The sequence below is a fragment of the Rhamphochromis sp. 'chilingali' genome (assembly GCF_963969265.1).
Source record: "Rhamphochromis sp. 'chilingali' genome assembly, chromosome: 2".
NCBI classification, from domain to species: Eukaryota; Metazoa; Chordata; class Actinopteri; order Cichliformes; family Cichlidae; genus Rhamphochromis; species Rhamphochromis sp. 'chilingali'.
In genome coordinates, this window is record NC_137930.1 from 29,723 (window position 1) to 52,233 (window position 22,511).

The 22,511-nt window shown below is 43.2% G+C and overlaps 1 protein-coding gene across 4 annotated transcripts; it reads left to right on the forward strand.

Moving 5' to 3' along the window:
- The first annotated feature begins 204 nt into the window (after nucleotides 1-204).
- Nucleotides 205-22,037, forward strand: LOC308392601 (rab3 GTPase-activating protein catalytic subunit-like). Of its 4 annotated transcripts, none has more exons than XR_013970846.1 (12): nucleotides 205-406; nucleotides 1,364-1,491; nucleotides 1,793-1,857; nucleotides 2,531-2,659; nucleotides 2,870-2,985; nucleotides 15,327-15,492; nucleotides 16,483-16,582; nucleotides 18,913-19,005; nucleotides 19,146-19,318; nucleotides 19,927-20,015; nucleotides 20,159-20,269; nucleotides 21,383-22,037. XR_013970846.1 is itself a non-coding variant. In XM_080875687.1 (11 exons), the coding sequence occupies exons 6-11, from the start codon at nucleotides 15,337-15,339 to the stop codon at nucleotides 20,175-20,177; spliced, it is 630 nt and encodes a 209-aa protein (XP_080731813.1). In that variant the 5' UTR covers nucleotides 205-406; nucleotides 1,364-1,491; nucleotides 1,793-1,857; nucleotides 2,531-2,659; nucleotides 2,870-2,985; nucleotides 15,327-15,336; the 3' UTR covers nucleotides 20,178-21,132. The 4 variants fall into 4 exon arrangements, 2 of the variants coding, with proteins under 2 accessions (XP_080731813.1, XP_080731814.1); XR_013970847.1 differs by having other exon boundaries at nucleotides 20,159-20,246; XM_080875687.1 differs by lacking the exon at nucleotides 21,383-22,037 and having other exon boundaries at nucleotides 20,159-21,132.
- Nucleotides 22,038-22,511: the final 474 nt, after the last annotated feature.

The window sequence follows — 22,511 nt, forward strand, 5'->3', positions numbered from 1 at the left end:
TTGGGTCCTGGTTATTGAATTGTATTTATCTGACTGTTTATTTGTTTTTGAATTATTTTGTTTATTGTTCTTATAAGTTGTTTTTGATGTTTTTTCAGTGACATATTATTTATTTTGTGCTTTTTGTTTTTGAGAGCTTAAGTTAATGTTTTAAAACAATTTGTTGTATTTGATTCATTATATTATTGTAGTGTTAATGAAGCTGCAGACATAGCTGCTTTCAGCATGGCCGGAGGAGAGGTGTACTGGCAGTCGCGTGACACACACAGATCAGACACATGTTTCTGTGTTGCAGATGTGCAGTAAAGAGCCAAAGACCCAGTACTGTCTCCTGCCTCTTACTTTCACGCCAGAACACAACGCAAGAACAACAGGCGTAACACATGAACGGGTTACACATACTGAGGTGAGTTGTTGAGGATATGTCGAGCTGTCGATAAGCACGGCTGTTTTTGTGCTCTTATATACTGTTAGCCTGTTTTGCTGGCGTTAGTGAAGCTGTTTTCAACTGGATGTAACATTGTTGAACTCTGATGATTAATGAATAAACTCTCGATGTGACGACGTGAGCATGTAATTGTAACCCTGTGTTCATTTAAGATAAGATAGAACTTTATTAATCCCTCGGGTGGGTTCCTCTGGGAAATTCGATTTCCAAAAAAGCACAGCACCGACAGAAGTTACAGAGTTATACACACACACATATATATAAATACAGAGGCAATATAAATAAAATATACGAAGGGGATAAATAGAATAAATAGGAATAAAAATAAAAATACAAGTGAATTGCACATTTCAAGTATTGAGTCTATTTAGTCGTTTGATACCGTTTAATATCCAGTACATCTATTGGGTGTTTTATAACATGCCCTGGAATCATTTTAAGTTTTACAATGCCGGTGATTTACGACTCTTTCGCGACAGTCAACTGTGGCGTAAACTCTGGCGGGTCTCAGAGCTAGCTTATGTGAGCCAGCAGTGACATCTATACATGCAGTAGCCTTAAAATACTGATTATTTATTCTCCTGCTAGGTAAGAATTTGTGTTTTATACGTTTATTGTCACATTGTGCGCCATGTTATTGTTTCGGTGAAATGAATTTCTACAATGGCGGACTTAGACAAAATAGTGTTACTGTTAATTTGACTCTCTGCAGTGTTTAAATGCTTACATATACACACACAGTTACTGTCCCTCCACACGTAGGACTCAGTTCTGCTTCTATGCCCCATCTTTGTTTACTCTTTCCCACCCAACAAGTGCATAAATAAGATGTTAAAAACGTCATCATCATATCAAACATGATCGATTTGGGGGGAGTTTGTTTGGCACATGCTGACTGCATCTAATTATAATCAGAAGAGGAGGCGAGAGCAGAGAACGAGAGTGCAGCAGTTTGGTGAAAGGAACAGGTGAAGAAGAGGTGAGCATCCAAGAGACGAGCAAGAGGACGGTTTCAAAGCAGACATTATGGCACAATAAAAGCTGTAAGAGCAGAGATTCATTCATATCTTTACTATTTTTCTTTAGCTTTTACTCCCGCTGCTTACAATAAATCCGAGATAAAGAACAAACAAGAACAACTCACATGGCATTGATTGTTTAGTTCAGTGTCACTCTGTGATTGTTTGACATTTCATATAAATGTGACTCTAAAATATAGCCAATAATAAAAAGCTGCTGTTACTGAGTGAAACTTGAAGGATTATGATAAACTTCAGTTCTTACTGAATCTGTAACATTGCTTTTTTTAAAATTGTTAAATGACTTTTGTGTCACTGTGCACAGTGAAAAGCTCACCTGATGTAGTGGTGAGGCCATGTTCACCACTAGATGGAGACAACCTGGCACAGGTATTTTCTATACACTAAATTTCACACTGAAAAGCCTTGGTGGGAATTTTTGTTTCATAGAAAGTAAAGGAAAACATGTCTTGAGGTCTTTTTCCAGTGTTTTCAAAATTGTGTTTTTCACATACACATCAAAACTTCACACAGACAAACACACACACAAAACAACAAAATATGTCAAATTACATATTTTGTTGACTATTTTGTTGACTATGCACCCCTACCCATAATAAATGGGTAGGGGTGCATAGTCAGTAAAAGTCACCAAGGCTCTGCAGAGCTCCAAACCTGCTCTGCCACAGACAGAAGCATCAAAAATGTGCGCTGGGAGCTTCATGGCATGGATTTCTACAGCCAAGCAAATCTATATGTGTGTGGCCAAGAACCTTAGTCCATGTAGGGCATCTTAGCACAGTTTACTTGTGTCAGCTAGTGGGAGGGCAGAGAGGGCAGCCTTTACATTGTTTTATTGTAGAGTGACAGGAACTGCCTATGAGCTTCTAATCAAGCAGAAGTGTTGACGGAAAATCTATCAAAGGAAATACATTGATGAAAATCAAAGAAGAGAAATATTTATGTGATGTTCCATTTTCCTGAGAGCTGATTGGCTGTGATGACTCCTTCAAGTACTACATGCTACTTTGTCCTGCTAGTTAAGCCTGCTGTCTGTTCTCAGGCCTCCTCCTGTTTCACTGCCATATATCCACCACCAGAGGGCTCCACTGACCTGCCTGCTGACATCAGAGCACACCCCTGTGTCATGTGACCTGGCAGGAGTAGCAAAGCTGGACTCAGACCTGGCCAGGCAAGTTCAAAGGCAGCTGTGGTAGAGAGAGTATATGGGCTCAAATTGTGGTCATAAATATTTTGTACTTGTAAATCAGGATTTGTGTGTGTATGGGATCAGAACGATGCCACCTTGAAATGAAACCGAAAAAAATATTGAAACAGAAATAAATGTACAGCGCGGCTGCAGTCACGGACAAACTTGCATGTGTCTGTTCGGGAATGGCAGATGCTGAGAGGTCCAGCGTTTACATTACCGGCTATTTCAAAGTGACAGCCTGAGGTGTTCTTCAGTAAATTGGACTACCAGACAGGAGGACCTGAGGCCCCACCGTATTATTTTCGGTAAGTTAAATGTGTGTGTAAGCTAATCCGTAACTTAGGTCCTTAGGTGAGCACTCGGCTGTCGGGGAAACTTGTTTTGTAAAGTTCGTTTAGCTAACCCGTGCAGGTGAATGAATTTACCCTGACTAAAGAAATCAAGAGAAACGCACCGGGCTGCTCAGTGACTAACCACGGTTACTGTACTTTCTTTATGAGTATTATACTGTAAGAGCAACAGGCTGGACTCTGCTTCTGCTCCTGTGCAGAGCTGATTATTAAATATGTGCAAACAGCAGCATGTTTTCTGTCGCTTTCCACATGTGGAACGACATTAACGCCAACTTTTAAAAACCTGGCACTTCAGTAACCCCTCATTAGTCAATAGCTACGGATTAAATAGCAAAGCCCGATACTTATGTACTGAAACCAACTACTTCCGCTTGGCAGCTTAAGTTAAAATGTTAATTTTTTCCTCTGATTATTTTTTTAGCACTGACTCTGTATATTTTTTGTTTGTTGCAAATATTCAGGTTAAAAAACTGTCCGAATTATATTTAATGAGGTATGTTCACAAAGTCACATGTGCAGTACTCTGTATAGCTTGCATCCTTTAGGACAAATAATTTGAAGCATTAATATTTCTTGTTCAATACTGAGCTGATAACACCTCCGTATTGTCATGGCCCTGGGTCATGTGACCCAGTATTCTGAGTTTCTTGGTGTTTTGTTATTCTTTTTAGTCTAGTTTCATTTCGGTTTATCTAGTTCAGGGGTGCCCAATCCCGGTCCTCGAGAGCTACCGTCCTGCAGCTTTTAGATGCATCCCTACTCCAACACAGCTGAATCAAATGGTTTGATTACCTCTTCAGCATGCCATCGTGTTTGGCAAAGGCCTGATAACAAGCCATTCATTTGATTCAGCTGTGTTGGAGTAGGGATGCATCTAAAAGCTGCAGGACGGTAGCTCTCGAGGACCGGGATTGGGCACCCCTGATCTAGTTACATTCTGCCATGTTTCATGTCCAAGTTTTCTTTGTTTGTCAAGTTCATGTCACGTCTAATCTCCATGTTTTCTGTTTTACTTTGAAAGTCTGTATTCAATGTCAGTGTATTCAGTTTCATTTCTCCTGTCCTGTCGTTAGGTTCATGTGTGTCAGCTGTGCTCCCATGTGTGGCCACTTCCCCTGATCATCCCTCATGTGTATTTAGTCTCTGTGTTTCATACAGTCTGTGTCGCGTCGTCTGTGTACTTCCCCCCGGTCAAGTTAAGTGTTTTTCAGGATTCTGTGCAGTTCATGTTTGCCATTTGGTTTATGTTGTTTTTCATGCAGCCGCACGATGAGGTTCCGTGCAGGTCATGTTCATGTCTCTTTCGTCACGCCACTTGGTTCACAGTTTCCATGCATCTGCACAGCATTCTGTTCACAGTGATCATAGTTATGCCTTTCAGTCAGGTTAGTGTTTTTCCAGTTTAGGTTTTTGGTTAGTTGCAGTCTCAGTCCCTGTTATGTTTTGTCTACTCCCTTCTGCATCAGCCCAAATAAAGGCTCGCTTTCAGTTTAAGTTTTCCTTAAAGTGTCCTTAAGTGTCCTTCCCAGCGCTCATGAGACTGCTTTGCTGCACTGTGGTATGAGGTGCTAACCTGTTGACAGTGTTAATTTTAAAATGTATTCCACCAAAGATAATAGAAGTAACATATTCTGAATACTTTACAACTACATGAATATCCTATTGCTGTGTGATTTATTACTATTACCGAAGGTTACTCTCCATACCAACACCAACTAGATGTTTAAATCTTAATATAAATGAGTAACAGTAGGTGCACATTAGGTAAGGCTGCACTTTTTGCAGTGATCTCGTAAATAAAACAGGTCCGCGGCTCCGAACCGTAGTAAAGGGACCTCTGGCTAATACGTTGGGGTCTTTTTTTTTTTTTTTTCCTGGATCACCTGTTGAGAAAGAAAAAAGAAAACAAGCAGAAGAAGACTAGAGCAATAAAATAAACAACACCATGATGATCTATGGGAATATAACAGTAAATACTAAATGTTAAACATTATTGTGCAGCACGTAAGATCGACAGCGCACAGTGTGCTTTAAGGTAGGAGCCAAAAAGGAGCAGAGCAGCGGCGTTAAGGACGTCCTCGCCGTACCTGGGTCCATCAGGTCCTCCAGACGCGTGAGCAGTTTGGTGAGTTTCACCATTTGCTCCAGGAGCTGCGCCTGGATGACGGCAGATTCCAGCAATACCACCGTCTTTCACTCGCCCAGTTTGAGGACCTGCTGTCCCGCGTTGGTCCCAGCATTGCCCGCCTTGACACCAACTACAGACGCTCAATCCCACCTGCAGAGCGCCTGTCCATCTCCCTGAGGTTAGTAAAAGTGTTTAATACGGTAGTCCTTTATTGATACCTGTGCTAACATGGATGTGCTATGCTATCAATGAATGCTGTCGGTGTTTACTGATAGCAAGCTGTGGTACGGAGACGACTGTTTATAATATTTCTAGTGATACTCGGGTCTCATCAAGTCCCGATTTACAGTGGGGCAAAAAAGTATTTAGTCAGCCACCGATTGTGCAAGTTCCCCCACTTAAAATGATGACAGAGGTCAGTAATTTGCACCAGAGGTACACTTCAACTGTGAGAGACAGAATGTGAAAAAAAAAATCCATGAATTCACATGGTAGGATTTGTAAAGAATTTATTCGTAAATCAGGGTGGAAAATAAGTATTTGGTCACCTCAAACAAGGAAAATCTCTGGCTCTCACAGACCTGTAACGTCTTCTGTAAGACGCTTTTCTGTCCCCCACTCGTTACCTGTATGAATGGCACCTGTTTGAACTCATCATCTGTATAAAAGACACCTGTCCACAGCCTCAAACAGTCAGACTCCAAACTCCGCCATGGCCAAGACCAAAGAGCTTTCGAAGGACACCAGGAAAAGTATTGTAGACCTGCACCAGACTGGGAAGAGTGAATCTACAATAGGCAAGCAGCTTGGTGTGAAGAAATCAACTGTGGGAGCAATCATCAGAAAATGGAAGACATACAAGACCACTGATAATCTCCCTCGATCTGGGGCTCCACGCAAGATCTCATCCCGTGGGGTCAAAATGATCATGAGAACGGTGAGCAAAGATCCCAGAAGCACACGGGGGGACCTGGTGAATGACCTGCAGAGAGCTGGGACCAAAGTAACAAAGGTCACCATCAGTAACACACTACAACGGCAGGGAATCAAATCCCGCAGTGCCAGACGTGTTCCGCTGCTGAAGCCAGTGCATGTCCAGGCCCGTCTGAAGTTTGCCAGAGAGCACATGGATGATACAGCAGAGGATTGGGAGAATGTCATGTGGTCAGATGAAACCAAAGTAGAACTTTTTGGTATAAACTCAACTCGTCGTGTTTGGAGGACGAAGAATACTGAGTTGCATCCCAAGAACACCATACCTACTGTGAAGCATGGGGGTGGAAACATCATGCTATGGGGCTGTTTTTCTGCCAAGGGGACAGGACCACTGATCCGTGTTAAGGACAGAATGAATGGGGCCATGTATCGTGAGATTTTGAGCCAAAACCTCCTTCCATCAGTGAGAACTTTGAAGATGAAACGAGGCTGGGTCTTCCAACATGACAATGATCCAAAACACACCGCCCGGGCAACAAAGGAGTGGCTCCGTAAGAAGCATTTGAAAGTCCTGGAGTGGCCTAGCCAGTCTCCAGACCTCAACCCCATAGAAAATCTGTGGCGGGAGTTGAAAGTCCGTGTTGCTCGGCGACAGCCCCAAAACATCACTGCTCTCGAGAAGATCTGCATGGAGGAATGGGCCAAAATACCAGCTACTGTGTGTGCAAACCTGGTAAAGACCTATAGTAAACGTTTGACCTCTGTTATTGCCAACAAAGGTTATGTTACAAAGTATTGAGTTGTATTTTTGTTATTGACCAAATACTTATTTTCCACCCTAATTTACGAATAAATTCTTTACAAATCCTACCATGTGGATTCATGGATTTTTTTTTTTCACATTCTGTCTCTCACAGTTGAAGTGTACCTCTGGTGCAAATTACTGACCTCTGTCATCATTTTAGGTGGGGGAACTTGCACAATCGTTGGCTGACTAAATACTTTTTTGCCCCACTGTAATTCGATTTATGCCGTTATCAGTGTTTGAATGATAGCATGGCTGTGGTGTCATATCAATGTATGCTCTCGCTGTTTGCTGATATCAAACTGTGGTATGAGGACCACTGTGGGTTAATCTTTGTAGTGATACTCACTCCTTTCTTTTTATTTAGACCTGGTTTAATTCTGGGATAGTTGAATATTTGTATATAATCCCAGCAGACTGTTTTAGATTATATCTAATATATATCATGTAATTATCCTTGTAATTACAAAAGGTTTTATGTAAGATTTATGTTTTGTAATTTAAATCTGACATCACAAAAGTATTTTGGAATTTGAATAATGTATTTTGTAACTGCAGCATTTTGTCCAGGTTCCTTGCCACCGAGGACTCCTTCAGGACCATCGCATTCAGTTTTCGAGTTGGCGTGTCCTTGGTGAGCCAGATCACCCCCCAGGTAGCGACGTCCATCTGGGACTGTCTAGTGGACGACTTCATGGCTGTGCCTTCAACTGAAGACTGGCGGTGCATTGCAGAGGGATTCCAGGAGCGCTGGAACTTCCCTCTCTCCCTCACAGTAGAGGTTGTATCTGCGCTCCATGGAGCTCCGTCCTGAAATTGCGGAGAAGTGTGTGAAGGCAACGTGTGTTCTCCACAATTTTCTGTGCTGTTTGGACAAGAGAGGGGCACCTGCTGTGAGGGGTGTGGCACCTGCTGTGAGGGGTGTGGCACCTGCTGTGAGGGGTGTGGCACCTACTGTGGTGGAGCCGTTGCAAGGCCTGGGTCGTGTAGCAGCAAACAACTCCTCCAGAGAGGCTGTCCTGGTGGGGGAGAAGTTCATGGCCCACTTCTCGGCGGAGGGAGCCGTGTCTTGGCAACCAAAGGAGTAGCCTGTTTGAAGTCTGAGTGACTTCCCCACAACGGCTCTTTTGAGAGCCACCCACAAACCTCTAAAGAGTGTTCCTGTCTTTTTTAATTTTTCTTAATAAATGGAGCTCTACTCCAAAATAAACTAACCTCTCTTTACTCTCTTAAAGACATATTTACATATAATTGTTACACAAAGTTTTGGCTGTCTCACCTTGTTTTGGTACAATCTGCCAGGTGTAACAATTTTTAATCATGTTTTTGCTGGAGAAGTGCAAGGTTTTAGTCAACACCATCAGACACAAAGAAATGTAAAAATATATATTTTAAATTAAGTTGTTTCAGCTATTTTGACTATTACCAGCTTCTCTGTTCTACTGTTTATGCACATATGTTTTCAAAGTAATTATACCACATTTAAAAGTAAGATTGTTTTGGCTTTTTATTATTAGAGTTAGGCAGCACGGTGGTTAGCACTGTTGCCGCACAGCAAGAAGGTCCTGAGTTCAATTCCAACATCAGGCTGGGGTCTTTCTGTGTGGAGTTTGCATGTTCTCCCCGTGTTTGCATGGGTTCCCTCCGGGTACTCCGGCTTCCTCCCACCGTCCAAAGACATGAAGCTTGTGGGGATAGGTTAATTGGATAATCCAAATTGCCACTAGGTGTGAATGTGCGAGTGAATGTGAGTGTGAATGGTTGTCTGTCCCTGTATGTTGGCCCTGCGACAGACTGGCGACCTGTCCAGGGTGTACCCCGCCTTTCGCCCTATGACAGCTGGGATAGGCTCCAGCGCCCCCCGCGACCCTGAAAAGGATAAGCGGAAGCGAATGGATGGATGGATGCATGGATTATTAGAGTTACAGTCATACATATTTTCAGAAGCTTGTATTTAATCTCCATAAGAAACGATCATATTTAGCAGCGTGAAAATTACATATTTATTTAGAAAATTACGTATTTTTATTGGAAGATCATGAGGGAGGAAAATATATGGTTCTTCAAAACAGAAAAATAAACAAAAAATCCATATTATGGAGTTGACAAGTGGTGACACATGAGTAGAAAACAGGATATTATTTCTTTCAAAATGACCATTAAACCTTAACAACCTTTGTAATATCACAAGACACATCATAACAATTCTGTTTTTGCACATGTCAAGTTCTACATCTTAATAGTTCACCAGCAAGTAGCTGCCTACTGCTCCTTGATTCCTAAAGTACTCTGTGGTTGTGTGTTTAGACGCTGCTGGACTTTCTCTCCTTTTGACTCTCTGTGCTTGTTTCCAAAACCTTCTCTTCTGCCTTTTTTTCTCTTCCTTTCAGATCACTGATGTTCTTTATTTTTCCCTCTTTCACTCTATTTCTCCATCTTTCCCTTTATGAGAAACTCAGGCTGGCTGTTAATTTTTTCTCTACTTATTTTTTGATCATCCCTGTTCCTTCTCTTTTGTTCCTCTACTGACAGCTTCCTCTTTGCTATTCTAGCCTGAAATGTACCATTTTGTAATTGCTATAATTTTTCTGAAGCATATGCATTTACACATATTAAGGATGAATATTCACAACACAAATATGTATTAAGCAACAGAAATGCTATCCGGTCTTTAAGTCTGATGTCATTAGCCGTTTCCAGGTCCAAACTCCGCTGCAGATCCCAAAGTCAAAGGAACTCTGCGGCATCACTGAGAGTTACAAACTGTCTAAATTCTTTCATCTTTAATAAAATGATCAGTGTGGCTGTTTTACCAGGTGTAACATCCAGGCATCCATGAAAACAGAATATATGAAATTTAACAGAGTTAGAAGTTAGCTCGCCGGTTTCCACCTTAACACCAGCTCTGCTATCACTTCCAACATAAATGAAGACAAAACTAAACAGCACTGGCGTTTGTAGGGTTACTGATGTTGGACTAGCTGGTGTATAATGATGTGCTACGTGATTGCTAGCAACACAGCTATGTTAGCGTAACATAAACACAGTGAAACTTTTTTCCACTTGATAAAAGTTAACGTGAGGGTTCCCGATGGTTAGGCTGACAGTGATCACTGACTGTTTTTAGGGGCTTGTTCAGATTAAATAGAACAAGATAAAAAAGAATAAAAACATGTTAAAACACAACAGCCTTAATAAACACAGAGTAGTTTGGACCCGAAAGCAGGGTTCATACATCATCACTTAAAAGACCAGCTCTCGGGGCAGAGATAGCTCAGTAGATAGTGTTTGCCCCATGATCGTTGGGCAGGGCTCTAGACTAACTTTTTGCCATGGGCGTACGCGTACCGGCACAAAAGTTAGGCGCACACAAGTTTTATAATAATTTATATAATATAATGTGTTTTTCTGGATACACTGTGCTTTTTCAGCATTCAAAGATTGATGACACCGTGTCAGAGCACTGGCTATGAATTTCAGAAGGATCAGGCCTTAACTTAACAGAAAAGTTAGCAATAGTTCTTTTCCTGTTACAGCTACATCCACTTCTGTCGTGCCCAGGCTGCTCACTAGGGCTGGGTATCATCACTGATTTCTATAATCCATTCGATTCCGGTTTTCAAAGTCCCGATTCGATTCAACTTAGCCTCAGACAGTCAGAAATATTATAATTCTGATCATTTATCAGTACTGACTTCATCAGAATTGTGAACATCACAGCAGATTCCTTTGTGTGAAAGTAACTGAGAATAAAACACAGAAAAACATGAAGGAGATTTTCCTGGTCTGGCTTTTTATAGCAGATAACCTTAAAAATATTCTACAATGTTCTGCATATAAAGTTTAAATTTCTTCAGTATTGAACAACAGAAAAAATAGGCTTTCTTGAAGAAAAAGACAGTAGCCGACAGCACTGTAAACAACGGTAGACTGGTGGGTAATAAGCGAATAAATAATACAGAAAACAGAGATTGGAGACGGGAAACTGTTCTTGAAGTACAGAGAGAGATAGAGAGAGAGCTAGCTGTGCATGGATGTGATTTTAATAGTCGTGGAAGCAAAACAGCAAAATTCAGCTCGGTGAATTTTGGTTGGAGAGAGACAAAACCTGCAGCTCAGAATCAGCGCAAAAAGACGTAAACACATCGCGGACCGGACGCATCAGATTCGCTAAGCTCCGACAGCGTGTCCGTCTACGGGCCGTCGGGTGAGAAAGCCGAGAAAGACAAAGTTAATTCTGATGGGTCGGGTCCGCTCTGTGTTTACGTCTTTGTGTGGAGTCCGTGTACCTGCTCTGATTTGCTGTTTGGTTGTTGTTGAACTGGTTTTGTGAGCTTTAATCTGAGAATCTGGCGTTTCTGGCAAAACACAGTTATATTTAAAAGTCGATTCAGGATTTAATGAATTGATATCGCTTTATTCAAGCTACTCACCTCCCACTTCCACCTGCACTTTCAACTGGACCACGGCCAATCAGAGAGGTCCCGCCCCTTACTATCTCTGATTGGTTTAGTCCACGATAGGGACAAAATGTGTGTCTGTTGTTGACCACAGGGAAGGTTGCAGATTTTTTTTTTTTTTTTTTGCTACCCGAACAGTTGGTCGCACAGGTGCAACCAAATATTTTTTTTTAGTCGCACCACTGAAAAATTTGGTCGCACTCTAGAGCCCTGTTGGGGGTTCAAATCCACCAAACAGCGGCTATCCTGAGATACCCTTGAGCAAGGTACCGTCTCTACACACTGCTCCCCGGGTCATGGATTGGTAGCTGCCCACTGCTTCACTGAGTAAATGGGTTAAATGCAGAGGACTAAGCATTTTCCTACAGGATTAATAAAGTATACATTAACTATGAGATTCAAGATCAGGCAAATTCCATAATATTCGACACATCTGTAAAGCAGAAATATCAGTAAAATGCACAGGAAGTAATATGACTGAAATAGTAATAAAAATAACTTAATATAATTAGTGAATAGGACACTTTTGTGACATTTGCCAAAATCATTAGAAAAAGGGTCAACACCGTCAGGCAAAAATCCTGATGGTGCTGACAAAATACCCTACTTTCTCTCATAGCACGTTTTTCTGACAGACGCCATCTTGTTGTTCATCAGTTGCTTATGGCCTCTACTGTGGTGTTGATGCACTATGGTTGTGACACAGAGTTTTATCAGAAAGGTATGCAATAAATGAAATAAAAATTAAAAAAACTCACCAGAGCAGTGACCTCATGGCATGTGTATCAAACAGGAAGTGGTAAAGGGGTCCTCACAGTGTAAGTTACCCACAATAATTCCTTATTTTTTTGTACTTTTTAAAAAATCTGATGGTGTTGACAGAAACTTTGGACATGTTTTGTCCCTTATCTCAAGAATCACTGATATATTCTCAAAATCTTTCATAAACTGCCTGCTTTTCAGGAATGAGGTGGTAATTCGATTTTGGAGCAGTTCTTGAGCCATAACCAATGATGAGCAGCTTTCCTCACTGTCACTGGTACGGTGCTGCACTGATGCCTTCCTGAGAGCCAATGCAAGCACAAAGAGTTAAGTCAGCAGTTTTTTGATGAGCTTTCAATATTTCCTTTAACTAACGGGGAGTGAGGTCCTTTTATCTCAGGCATGTCAGGAATACTGAAACCTGGGCTGACTGACCTGACCACAGCCTCTATGACTTCAGCATCACTGTGTCCTTTACACAAGAGGCTGACTGGCCCACAGATCTTGACACCTCTCCTTACTGTCACTTCTTGAAGCCTGTTTGCTGCTGTAGGAAACACGTTTTATGGAGCTGTCAGCTGACTCGGCGATGTTCTGTTCACTCTTTGACACACCCTGCTAATTGCTTATATTAACATCTCTTGGCTGGTCTGAGAATGGGTTGGCGTTCCCCGGACAAGCTGGAGGAGGCTTCTCTGCTTGGGCTGCTGCTGTGTTACTGCTGCATTTCTGCTCATCAGACTCACCTAATGAGATGGCTGGAACTGTTTCTTTTTGGCGAGGTGTCTGATGTCAGCTGGCAGTGATGATGATGATGCCACTCGAAGCTGCTTTTTCAAGTTTGATTCAGTTAGTCTTGAGTGGAAGCGCCTCTTTGCAAGAGTCAGTTTTGAAAAGACCTGTTCAAAGTGGTACGTTGTCCCAAACAGAGATGCAAATTTCAGGGCATGTCTCGCCAGGATGGGAAAAGCCTCAGCATGAACGTACAGTTTGTGAAAGTCCAGCAGAGAGAGGCTGTTATACTTAGCTTTGAGCTCGTAGTTGTTTTGCAGCCCAATTATTTCCACTTGGAAAGTGTCTGGCACAGATGGTTGCACATTAAACGGCGTAGCAAACATCTCCAGTTCCTTTTGGATATTCTTCACATCTTGAAACCTGTCATCAAATGCCTGAATGAGTTTTGCACAACGACTGTTGTTGTGATTTGGCGCTACACAAATAAAATTGAATTGAATTTAGAATTGTCCCTATTGCCAGTCTTGGCAGCCGGGGGTCAGTCCGCCAGGGCCTCCGCTCCTGGCCGCCACCCGGCACACAATGCACCCAGCTCGCACTGGAACGTTTCGCAGCCGAGTGTGAAGCAGCGGGAATGAGGATCAGCACCTCCAAATCTGAGGCCATGGTTCTCAGCCGGAAAAGGGTGGAGTGCCCACTCCGGGTCGGGGATGAGTTCCTGCCCCAAGTGGAGGAGTTCAAGTATCTCGGGGTCTTGTTCGCGAGTGATGGGAGAAGGGAGCCGGAGATCGACAGACGGATTGGGGCTGCAGCTGCAGTAATGCGGACGCTGCACCGGTCCGTCGTGGTGAAGAGGGAGCTGAGTGTAAAAGCGAAGCTCTCCATTTACCGGTCGATCTACGTCCCTACCCTCACCTATGGCCACGAGCTGTGGGTAGTGACCGAAAGAACGAGATCGCGGATAGAAGCGGCAGAAATGAGCTTCCACCGAAGGGTGGCTGGCCTCTCCCTTAGAGATTGGAGCCTCCTGGGCGCCTCCTGGGTGAGGTGTTCCAGGCATGTCCCACCGGGAGGAGGCCCCGGGGCAGACCCAGGACACGCTGGAGAGATTATATCTCTCGGCTGGCCTGGGAACGCCTTGGTATTCCCCCGGATAAGCTGGAGGAGGTGGCTGGGGAGAGGGAGGTCTGGGCCTCTTTGCTTAGGCTGCTGCCCCCGCGACCCGGCCTCGGATAAAGCGGATGAAGATGGATGGATGAATTTAGAATTTGTTTGTTTTATTTTATTGTGAAAGAACTATAGAGGAAGCGACCACCTTTTCGCACATGCGTAGAAAAACATCCTAATTTCCTGAACCGATCAGGCAGCCAAAGGCAACAACATGGCTGCTGATAGCGATGTGAGTTTGTTTTGTAACATGTCAGTGGTCGTGTCCAAATTCATGGGCTGCATCCTCCTGAGGACCCGGCCTTCGCGGTCTATGTGGGCCGGGTCCTGAGAAGGTCGGGTAGGCCGGAAGTAAACGGCTGTTAAATTGGACGGTCTCGCCTTCGGATTAGCGTCACTGCTGTCTCGGTGGAGTTTAATAAACTCGGCCGTCTGCTCCTTGCTGTCTAAAATATAACAGGACACTGGAGTAAACTCTCGACCATCTCACACTTCTGTTTAATCAGTTTTCTGTTTGACGTTTATTCAGCTGTGTGAAAACCAAGGAGGAACCCACCTGGGGGATTAATAAAGTTTTATTTTATCTAATCTAATAACTTTAATCTCAGCCAAACCGATTTACTCACGAACAAATAAAACACTGAAAAAAGTCCAACAATAACATTTTTAGGTTGTCTAAGTGACTTATATATCACGTTTAACCTGAGTAGCGAAAGTCTGCGGTGATCTGAATATGATGTGCCGGGAGTTGTGCCGTTCTCTGCGGCTTCAGTGACCCTCGAGCTCCCGGCTAGCTATCGAGCTGGTGGGTAGCAGACGTGTAGGGACCTTGCTCAGGGGTACCTCAGCTTAGCTTTTCACTTGATTCAAACCCCCAACCTTCTGATCCCGGGGCAGCCACTCTACCTACTGACCTATCCCTCACACACGTTTACATCGTTGAACAAGTCTGTGCCACAGAGCACGCTGCATCGCTGCATCGCTGCATCGCTGCATCGCTGCATCGCAGCAAAGAATGGGTTTGGAGGATTTTTTTAGAAGTGATGAATTGCTGCAGCCCCAGATTACGCCAATGAACACAACATATTAAAACCAGTCTGTGTAGCACTCAGTGGTCCGTGCAGTGACAGTGCTGACATACATGCCAGTACAATGCAGTTCTGCAGCTTGTTGCTCTGTGTTTCAGTCGGACTGTTTAGTTTAGCTGGATTGTTGCTGGTTGAGAGAAACTGAAGCTGGATGTCGGGCGTGTACCAGAGATCCTGCTAGTAATGCCTTCTGCTGTTTATCTTGTGTTCAGTCAGGTGCCGATGTTTGTGCAGATCCAGCAGAAGTGGAGGCGGATGTATGCCGGAGAGTGCAAAGGACCAGGCGTGCGCACCGACTTTGAGATCGTTCACCTGCGTCGAGCGCCCGTGCAGTACAACCACCTGTCCGGCCTGCTCGACATCTTCAAATCTAAGATAGTAAGTGCTCTGGAACAAACATCTTTATATGGATCATATTTCAAGGTTGTTTGTTTGTTTTTAATAAAGAAAAATTAAAATTGTGCAGCCACAGAGCATCATGTACCCATGTTCTACAAGTATCACCTCAGCATCCTGTTCCAGACGATTTTAGGACGATGTGAATCCTGTTAAATGCAACTAATAATCATAAAAGCATCCACGAAGTGCATGTAAATGTATTTTCTAAAACATTTATTCATCTGGTTTTTCCTGCTCATGTACAGTCTCTCCTCCTCCTCCTCCTCCTGCTGTGCTCTGACAGTCACACAAAAACTGTATTCAACTTGAAAATAACACAAACATCTTATCTTATAATAAGAATATATTCTTGTAATAGTTCGTCAAAGAGCAGGTTGATAACAGTACAGCACACTGCTTAGTTATGTGAACATTGGGAAAACAGAAGAGGAAGAAGAAGACGTCTAATTCTGTGTAAATTCGGTTTCTGGATTTTTGTGGAGTTAATTTGTGAATAAAATAAAGACTGTTAGGAAGTGGATGTCGGTTTAATGATCAGTTTGTTTGAACTTTGTTTATTCCTATTCCTGGAAACACAATGGATTCCCAGACATCACGTTGTTTAACCCTTTCATGCACAGTGGTCTGCAGCTATTCAAAGGCTGTTTTCTTGTATTTGTGTTGATGTTGATGGTAAACTTGCACAGAAACACTACACACTGATGTCTCCATACCCTTCATAAGTCAAAACCGATGTTGTCCACCTAAGTGGACATTTAAAAAATGAAGTTCAAAAATCTTATATTCATTCCTAAAGAAGAATAAAAATCCTGATTGATGTTGTCATCATCCACACATGAGGGTTAAATGTGTTCAGTATGTTCCCAGAAACAGCCGACAATGACGAGGTGTAATCCACGCCTGTACAGAGAGATTAATGCTGCAGCTTGTTACCATAAACATGAGCTGATGTCTTCCTGTTGTCATCAGGGTTGTTCCCTGTTCCCTCTGCCTCCAGTCAACATCGCCATTCGCTTCACCTACGTGCTCCAAGACTGGCAGCAGTATTCATGGCCACAGCAGCCTCCAGGTAGGCAGTACATGTCATGTCATTAATACACAAATAGAAAAATGTAATATTATTATTAAGAAATTATTAAATTTTTTTTAAATACATGTCAGCAAGTGGCTGACATCCAGAAACCCTGCCAGTGGCTTTTAGGAGTCGTGTGTGTGATGCAGGTCATGTTGTTGTTTCCTGTGGAACGATTGTACCTGCTGGTTCCAGGTCGTTCTTCTGATAAGTCTTTTCACTCGTCTGTCTGAAATCGTGTGGGGAGCGCTTGGTCGTGGCTGGTTTATCGTAAATAAATAAAAACCCTGCAGGGGCAACGCCAGGTTTATGGCCCCAACAGTGCTCACTGGAACCTTCAGTAACTTAGAAGTTCTTCTGTAGCCGATGCCATCAGTCTTAAGTGTGCAAAGGTCTTGAGAGAGCTTGTTGGTTTTACCCATCATGAGACGCTTCTTGTGTGAAACCTGGCTAATGAGGCCATAGTTGGGACTGAACCGGCTGATATTAATTTGCACTAAGTGGCAGGATTGCTCTGTAATTACTCATAAATGTGTCTTTTTGCACCTTTCTTTCTGTCCAATACATTTCCCCCGTGTCATTCTTCATTGTTAGACGTCATGTATGGACATCTATGGTGGCGCTGGGTGATATGAGGAAAATGTAATATCACAATATTTTTTTGCTATATCACAAAACACGAAATAAATCACGATATGTTTAAGTTATTTTCAACCATATAGGATCTAAATTTGCACTTATTCAAACCGACCATTCAGGATGGTTTTCTATTGTCAACATAAAAATGATCTGAATGAACTGAAATGTTTTCTTTTAACCATCAGCTGCACACAGAGGATTTTCACAGATTACAGTATAATCACAGTAAGTCTCTTTCTGTGGTCAACACTAGACTTTAACATCAAAAGATCACAGCAACAAAAAACGACGTCAAGAAAAAAATCATGAGTCAAAATAAAACGACTGAAATGAAAAAGCTGCTCTGTTGTTCCTATAAAAATGGCAAAATAAAAAAAATGGATGACATCAAATTACAGAAACAAGTCGAGACAGTGACTATAAAACAGTTTATTTAATGTTTGCTTGGTGTGCAGGGAGACGTTGACATGCAGGGTTTAAAACATCATTTCTTTTGCAGCGAGATTCATTCTCTCACCGTCTGAAACTCCTGATGTCGCCATATTTTTACCTGTTCAGTTCAGTTCAGTTTTATTTATACAGCACCAAATCACAACAACAGTCGCCTCAAGGTGCTTTATATTGCACAGTAGATCGTACAATAATAGATACAGAGAAAAACCCAACAATCATATGACCCCCTATGAGCAAGCACTTTGGGGACAGTGGGAAGGAAAAACTCCCTTTAAACAGGAAGAAACCTCCAGCAGAACCAGGCTCAGGGAGGGGCGGAGCCATCTGCTGTGATTGGTTGGGGTGAGAGAAGGAAGACAGGATAAAGACATGCTGTGGAAGAGAGACAGAGATTAATAACAGATGTGATTCAATGCAGAGAGGTCTGTTAACACATAGTGAGTGAAGAAGAAACACTCAATGCATCATGGGAATCCCCCGGCAGCCTGCGTCTATTGCAGCATAACTAAGGGAGGATTCAGGGTCACCTGGTCCAGCCCTAACTATATGCTTTAGCAAATAGGAAAGTTTGAAGCCTAATCTTGAAAGTAGAGATAGTGTCTGTCTCCTGAATCCAAACTGGAAGCTGGTTCCACAGAAGAGGGGCCTGAAAACTGAAGGCTCTGCCTCCCATTCTACTTTTAAATACTCTAGGAACAACAAGTAGGCCTGCAGTGTGAGAGCGAAGTGCTCTAATAGGGTGATATGGTACTACAAGGTCATTAAGATAAGCACAGAGGAAACTATTTCTAAGCTAAAATTCATGCATCAAATGATACGCAGCAGATAAGACGGATGTAATCAAGCTACCGATAGAAAGAACATAGTAAAGGACAAATAAAGTGTCTTTTTTTCCTCATTGTTCTATGTGTGGGCCTCCTACTTCCTCCCACAGTCCAAAGACATGCAGTTAGTGGGGACAGGTTCATTGGGGCCCTAAATTTCCCACGGTGTGAATGTCTGTCTCTGTGTTTGCCCTGCGGCAGACTGGCGACCTGTCCAGGGTGTGCCCCGCCTCTCATGACAGCCCCAAGCACTTTACATGTGATGTAAAGTGGACTTTTCTTTTGTTGCCACGTCCATGATTTAGAAAATGTTACACAGATGTTGTCCTGCTTCGCTGTGCTGAAGCGTGTGCTTCATGAAAAGTTTGAATAAGAAAATATCAGGTCAGTAACTGTTTGTGTTCCCTGTAGGTGAGGCTGTGACAGAGCTCTTTAAACTCTGCTGTAGGACTGAGTGTACAGAGGAGATTCCTGGAAGAGGATACGCTGAAGATGAGGGCAAAGGTCAGGTTCCTGGCTTTACTTGTTGAGTGACCATACTGCATTCTGGAAACGTGCGTAGCTTACTGGGAGATCTGGGCATCTGTGCTGACCCGGGCCTCAGCAATTGAACAGAAACTCTTGGATGTGTTTGTCGTCTGTAGAAAACAGTGATATCAGCTCTGCTTTGTCCAAGCTGACCGAGCCAGCAGCAACTGTGCCCATTTCCAAACTGTCTGTCTCCAACATGGTGCACAGTGCCCGGAAGCACATTCGCCGCCATCGACGCATCGATGAGTCGCCCCTTAACACCGAGATACTCAATTCTGTCCTTCTGGTAAGAGTTAATCATGTAACCTGTTTAAAAGGCATTAACTAGTCGGAGTTGACTAATACTTGACTGAGTTTTAATGGTTTCAGCTCATTTTATGAGGAAACTGATTCTGACAGAAGAGGTGTGGATCCCGTGTTAGGAGACGGTGAGCGTGATATTCAGAGCAGCAGAGACCTCGGAGCGTGTGGTAGTTTGACTCGTACTGATGTGGCTCCTCTGCTTCTTTTCACAAACAGTTTTTCCTTCCTGGTTACTGTTGAGCCCGTCACACTCAGCAGCTCGAGCTCGAGCTAAGACAGCCTTGAATCTTAAAACTACAGCCGTAATTGCATTTATGTCTTAGAGTGCTGGCCACAGATATTGATCCCATCTGACAGCAGCTCAGTAAAGCACAAGAGCGTCATCTTAAACAGGATATCAGGCAGCGTTCTTATTTTTATTGTCTACTTCTGGTCACATCCTGCTTTTGCCACTGAGCGATCAGCATCCTGTGTTTTATCATGAAGTGATGACTACGTGAGCTGCACTTGTTTAATTCTTCTAACATCTATAAAACAACAGAGTTTCTAAATGACAGACTTATTTATTTGTGTTTGTGTCTCTGTTTCCAGATGCTGCTGTGGAGAAGTCTGACTGTAAGAATAACACTCAGCTGTCCAACTCCAGTGGGACATCGGAGCAAGAGAAAACCTCTGATTATGTATGTTTGCCTCTTCACCACTCGCACACTCAAGGTTACACTCAGGTCAGGTCCAATATAAGTTTCAGAGTGAAGACAGGCTCAGTGCTGTCAGTACTTTGTCAGGATTTTTATTGATTTCATGGTCTTTTCCCTCGTTGTAGAACCTTTTCCACCAGCTGAAGTCGGCCCCCAGTGACAGTCTGACCTACCGTCTGGCTCTGTGTGTGTGTCTGTTCAACTATTACTACGGTGGGCTGCGGGCTGTTCTCTAAGTAAATATATTTCTAAAGGTGCTTTGATGTGAAATTATCACCAGATGTCGGTAACAACACTTCCAATCCAGACGTGCAAAGGAATCAAACCACAGATGAAGTTGTGTAATAATACAAAGTGACACAGGGACATTTATTTATTACTTTATACAAATGTTGGTGATGACAGTTCATGGCAGCGTCTGTATGGAGAAACCAGTCCCATCATTGCTCATGACTTTGACCCACTCACCACACAAACAGTCTATAAATCCCGAATGCTCCGTGGATCCTTCCCACAGATTCAGCTCAGGTGATTGGCTGGGCCGTTCCAGCAGCTTTACTTGATTTCTCTGAAACCAACCGTTTCCATTGGCTGTGTTTGTGATCATGGTCTTGCTGAAACATCCATCCTTGTTTCATCTTCATCATCCTGGTAGATGGCAGCAGATTCTAATCAACAATGTCTCCATTCATCCTTCCTGGAGTTATGTTTAATGTCTCAGTGCTGTACGCTGAATAAACAGCCCCCCCCCCCATGATGCTCCCGCCTCCAGACTTCAGTGTTGCTGTGGTGTTTTTGGGGTGAAGCCACCCAAACATGGTGTGTTTACAGCCTTCAAAGAGTTCAGTTTTGGTCTTTTGTGACCAAACTATATTAAAGATAAAGCATATTGTTGTACCTATGCATTACACTGGAGCAGAGCTTACATACACTCAACAAAAATATAAACGCAACACCTTTGTTACTGCTCCCATTCCCCATGGGATGGACGTAGAGACCTAAAATTCATTCCAGATACACAATATAACCATCCCTCCCAAACAGTGGTCACAAATCAGTCCAAATGTGTGGTAGTGGGCACATCTGCTATATTGAGATAATCCATCCCACCTCACAGGTGTGCCACATCAGGATGCTGATCTGACATCATGAGTAGTGCACAGGTGTACCTCAGACTGCCCACAACAAAAGGCCACCCTGGAATGTGCAGTTTTGTCTCACAGCAAAATGCCACAGATGCCACAAGCAATGAGGGAGCGTGCAATTGGCATGCTGACAGCAGGAATGTCAACCAGATCTGTCGCCCGTGCATTGAATGTTCATTTCTCAACCATAAGCCGTCTCCACAGGCGTTTCAGAGAATATGGCAGCACATCCAACCGGCCTCACAACCGCAGACCTCGTGTAACCACACCAGCCCAGGACCTCCACATCCAGCAGGTTCACCTCCAAGATCGTCTGAGACCAGCCACCCAGACAGCTGCTGGAACAATTGGTTTGCACAACCAAACAATTTCTGCACAAACTGTCAGAAACCGTCTCAGGGACGCTCAACTGCATGCCCGTCGTCCTCATCGGGGTCTTGACCTGACTCCAGCTCGTCGCCGTAACAGACTTGTGTGGGCAAATGCTCACATTCGATGGCGTCTGGCACGTTGGAGAGGTGTGCGCTTCACGGATGAATCACAGCGCTTTGTGTTCTGCGTCCTGATTGGCTGCAGACTATTGTTGATCTCCTCCGTGCCGTCTCTCCTGTACAGTACAGAATCGCTTATTCATTGGTTCATTAATGATTCATTGATGTTGAATTATCTCTCAGCTGCTCTGTTCTCATGTGCTGGACCTGAAAACACGGTTTGATCTTTGGTTTCTGTAATACTGGACTTATTTGTCTACGAAGGTTTGAACTTTGAGAGCTTAAACAGGAGAGAAACGTGTGAAAATTTTCATGTCGGTCTGAGTGTATAAAGTGTGTAGTGACGGGTTTTACCTTAACACATCTATAATAATTGTAAAAAATAAAGTTGGCTACTTCAGATTTCACCAATCGCAGGTTATTTTTAGAACGTAACTCCCGCGATAAACGAGGGAGCGCTGTATACAAATACTGAGAAGTATAAAATTTGAATCCTGTCTCTCTCTGAGGTGCGGGGGGAAAAAATATCGACAAGTCGATCAACATCATCTACAGATACATTCGACATCTCGAGAAATGTAAATCGCCACTTGATTCGTCCATTTGGTTGAAAAACCCGACCTTGAACAAGGAGCGAATATCACACCGGAAACTAAGCGCTATGCGCCGGAAGTAGCATATGCTAAGGCGCACAGGTCTAAGTTATAGGTCTAAGTTCCCCATAATGCACTGGGTGTTTCTTCTTCACTCAACATGTGTTAGTACACCTCTCTGCATTCAGTCCGTCTGCCCCTCATCTATCGATGGATGTTAGAGGCTTTGGTTCCCACTGTCGCTCACAG

Bases quoted from the DNA above. Each gene is read 5' to 3' on its own strand.
- LOC308392601 (XM_080875687.1), top strand. From the start codon at position 15,337: ATGTTTGTGCAGATCCAGCAGAAGTGGAGGCGGATGTATGCCGGAGAG. The intron at 16,583-18,912 runs GTAGGCAGTACA...TGTTCCCTGTAG, and splicing joins ATGGCCACAGCAGCCTCCAG to GTGAGGCTGTGACAGAGCTC. The intron at 19,006-19,145 runs GTCAGGTTCCTG...TGTCGTCTGTAG, and splicing joins CGCTGAAGATGAGGGCAAAG to AAAACAGTGATATCAGCTCT.